This window comes from Austrofundulus limnaeus, unplaced genomic scaffold (genome assembly GCF_001266775.1).
Source record: "Austrofundulus limnaeus strain Quisiro unplaced genomic scaffold, Austrofundulus_limnaeus-1.0 Scaffold278, whole genome shotgun sequence".
In the NCBI taxonomy this organism is placed as follows: domain Eukaryota; kingdom Metazoa; phylum Chordata; class Actinopteri; order Cyprinodontiformes; family Rivulidae; genus Austrofundulus; species Austrofundulus limnaeus.
The window spans coordinates 172,233-174,824 of record NW_013952680.1 but is presented as its reverse complement, the minus strand read 5'-3'; the positions used below and the strand labels follow the sequence as shown (position 1 = coordinate 174,824).

The 2,592-nt window shown below is 36.7% G+C and overlaps 1 protein-coding gene across 1 annotated transcript in view; it reads left to right on the top strand.

Annotated features, from left to right (window-relative positions):
• The first annotated feature begins 2,270 nt into the window (after positions 1 to 2,270).
• trak1b (trafficking protein, kinesin binding 1b) overlaps positions 2,271 to 2,592 on the top strand; it is a 20,778-nt gene continuing 20,456 nt past the window's right edge. Inside the window, exon 1 of the mRNA XM_014021124.1 lies at positions 2,271 to 2,414. Within this exon, the coding sequence (XP_013876578.1) occupies positions 2,324 to 2,414 (91 nt within the window). The 5' untranslated portion in view covers positions 2,271 to 2,323. The remainder of the gene's footprint in view (positions 2,415 to 2,592) is intronic.

Genomic DNA, 2,592 nt, shown 5'->3' with positions numbered 1-2,592 from the left:
AGAGAGACGAAGTAAACAAACAAGCAGGAAAATGAAACTTATCGGCGTCTTTTTTTTACCGACCTCAAAAAAAGTTATCKTGCRATTAATTGATTTATTGACTATCGCGACAGGCCTATTGAGAAGATATTCACATTTCCACCACAGTAGCTAAAAACTAAATATGGCAAAATACAAGAAACAAACTGCCAGCTAAAATGGCAACAAATTAGCTTAAAGTACCTATAGGGTATCTAAAGAGTAAAAGTAGCCAAATGGTAGCTAAAATGTCAAAATAAAATCTAGCAAATGACTACTTCAATTACTGAAAGACTGACTGACTTGCTAAAAGTAGCAGAACAAGAGCTAAAAGCCAAAAGTAGCAAAAACTGAAAGCAACAGAACTGCAGCTACAAATTAAAAGTAGCTAAAGACAACAACAGAACAAGTGTGTCGAAGCAGATTTCAAAAGAGAACAACGTTTTGATTGAATTGATAAAATCTTAATGTTTATGTATGAAAAAAATGGACCTTATTTATAAAGCACCTTTCTATCCAACCAGGTGATTTACACAACAATAACTTAACCTTCAACACAGTCTGACTCTATACGAAGCTAACCTGCAGAAATCAGTCTGTGGAGGTTAGTCAGTATTTTAGATCACGTTTAAGCACTGATGGGACACACATCAGAGCAGTGGGGGTTCAGCTTCTTGCCCAGAGACACTTCAGCTTATGACTGAATACAACTCCCCTAACCGCTCAGTCACAGCCGCCCCTTAAATAAAGTTAAATATTTTCAAATATATAAAAGTAACAGAGACCAAACGCCCTAGCCCCACTTTCCCAAACAGGCTGAACATTTGATTGGCTAACACAGGACAAAGTCTGTTTTAATTATTGCAAACAAACCACATTAACAGCAATAGTTTAATTGCTGAGTCAGCATTCCAAGAGTGTAGGGAGGTCCCCTTTTTTAACTGGATGTTCAGTGGTATAATCCCCTGCCTCTGCAGCATTCTTATGAGTGTGAGAGAATATAAAAGAGCTGTATAAATAAAGTGTAACATATAAAAGAAAGTGCAGCATGTGTGTGTAAATGGGTGAATGAGAAACAATACAAAGTTTGTTTCACACCAATCTAAAATTGTTCTGTATAAGAGTGGTCCATTTAGTGCTTGGAAGACACTGGATCTGATTTATTTAGAAAACAATTGTTATTTTTATTGTTTATTTTTTAATTCAGTTTTTCCTGCCTGTTTTGATGTAACAGATGTTGTCCACCAGGTGGTGCTCTCCTCCACATGTTTCTGTATCGGCTCTGTTTTTACCTGTTCACAGTTATTCTGTTGACTGTCGATTTCTCCTCCCTCTATTAATCTGTGGCTGTGAGTTTGAAACCTCATGTTTCATCCATCCATCCATCCATCCATCCATCCATCCATCCATCCATCCATCCATCCATCCATCCATCCATCCATCCATCCATCCATCCAGAGCAGGGGCGGAGCTACCCCTCTGGCTCCTGATTGGCTACCTCCCAAATGATTGACAAGTTTGGTGGGGATTGCATGTTATGGAGAGCCGTTTCATTCAACAGTCATTCAACTCATTTATGGACACATGTCAGTGTTTTATTTATAAAAAGTTAACTTTTCATTATGAAGAAAAACCAGGCAGGCGAGGATCCCCCCTCCGGTGGTCAAACATCATTTCCTGAATACCAACCCACAGAGAAAACTCCACCCCCTCATTTGCATATTGGACCATGAAACAAGACGACATGAAATACTAAAAACAGCATGAAATTAAAAGGGGAGTTCAAAATAAAAGTCCCTGAAATATGTAAAATAGCTTTACAAAATAAGTGTCACAAAATAAAAGTACAATATATAATAAATAAATAAATAAATAAATAAATAAATGAAACAAACAGATAAATAAACAAACAAATAAATAAATAAATAAATAAATAAATAAATTAAAGACTTGCTAAAAATGTATTATAATTTCATAGCCCGTTGTAAAATAAGCAGTTAGCTTAGTTTACTGTCTATATTATCTAAACTATAACTTCTTTAGGTGGATTATCAAAATGCTGATTACAAACTTTTGTTTCCTTTTTTGCTTTACCAAACTGTATTTTAGCAGCAAAATCAGGATCAGAAAATCAGTGTTTTGTGCATCTAGTAGGTTTCAAAGTTTTGCTGAGTGTTACCATGGTAACAGCTGCTGATGCTGAGTAGAGGAGTTTGATAGTTTTAGAAAAAGAGGTGGGGTGTGTGTGAGAACGGATCGAGGTTGGGCCTGCGGTTGTCTCTACACGTCAGTTAGTTTGAAACAGATGGACGACATGACTAACAAGAGCAGGATGGGGGTCCGAGAGCGAGGCGAAGGGGAACGCAAGGGCTTGTACTGTAAAGAAGACAAGACAGGTGAATATAAATTTAAGAGGGGATAATTGTTTCATCAAATTTAAAAAGAGATCAGACTCTAAACTCTGCTTTGTAGCTGCTTCTCGTTCAGTTTTAAAATGATAATTGGTAAAAGATGGTGTTGTGGCCGAGGGTTATTCACACCACACTTTCTTAAGGTTTATTCCTTGATTTATAT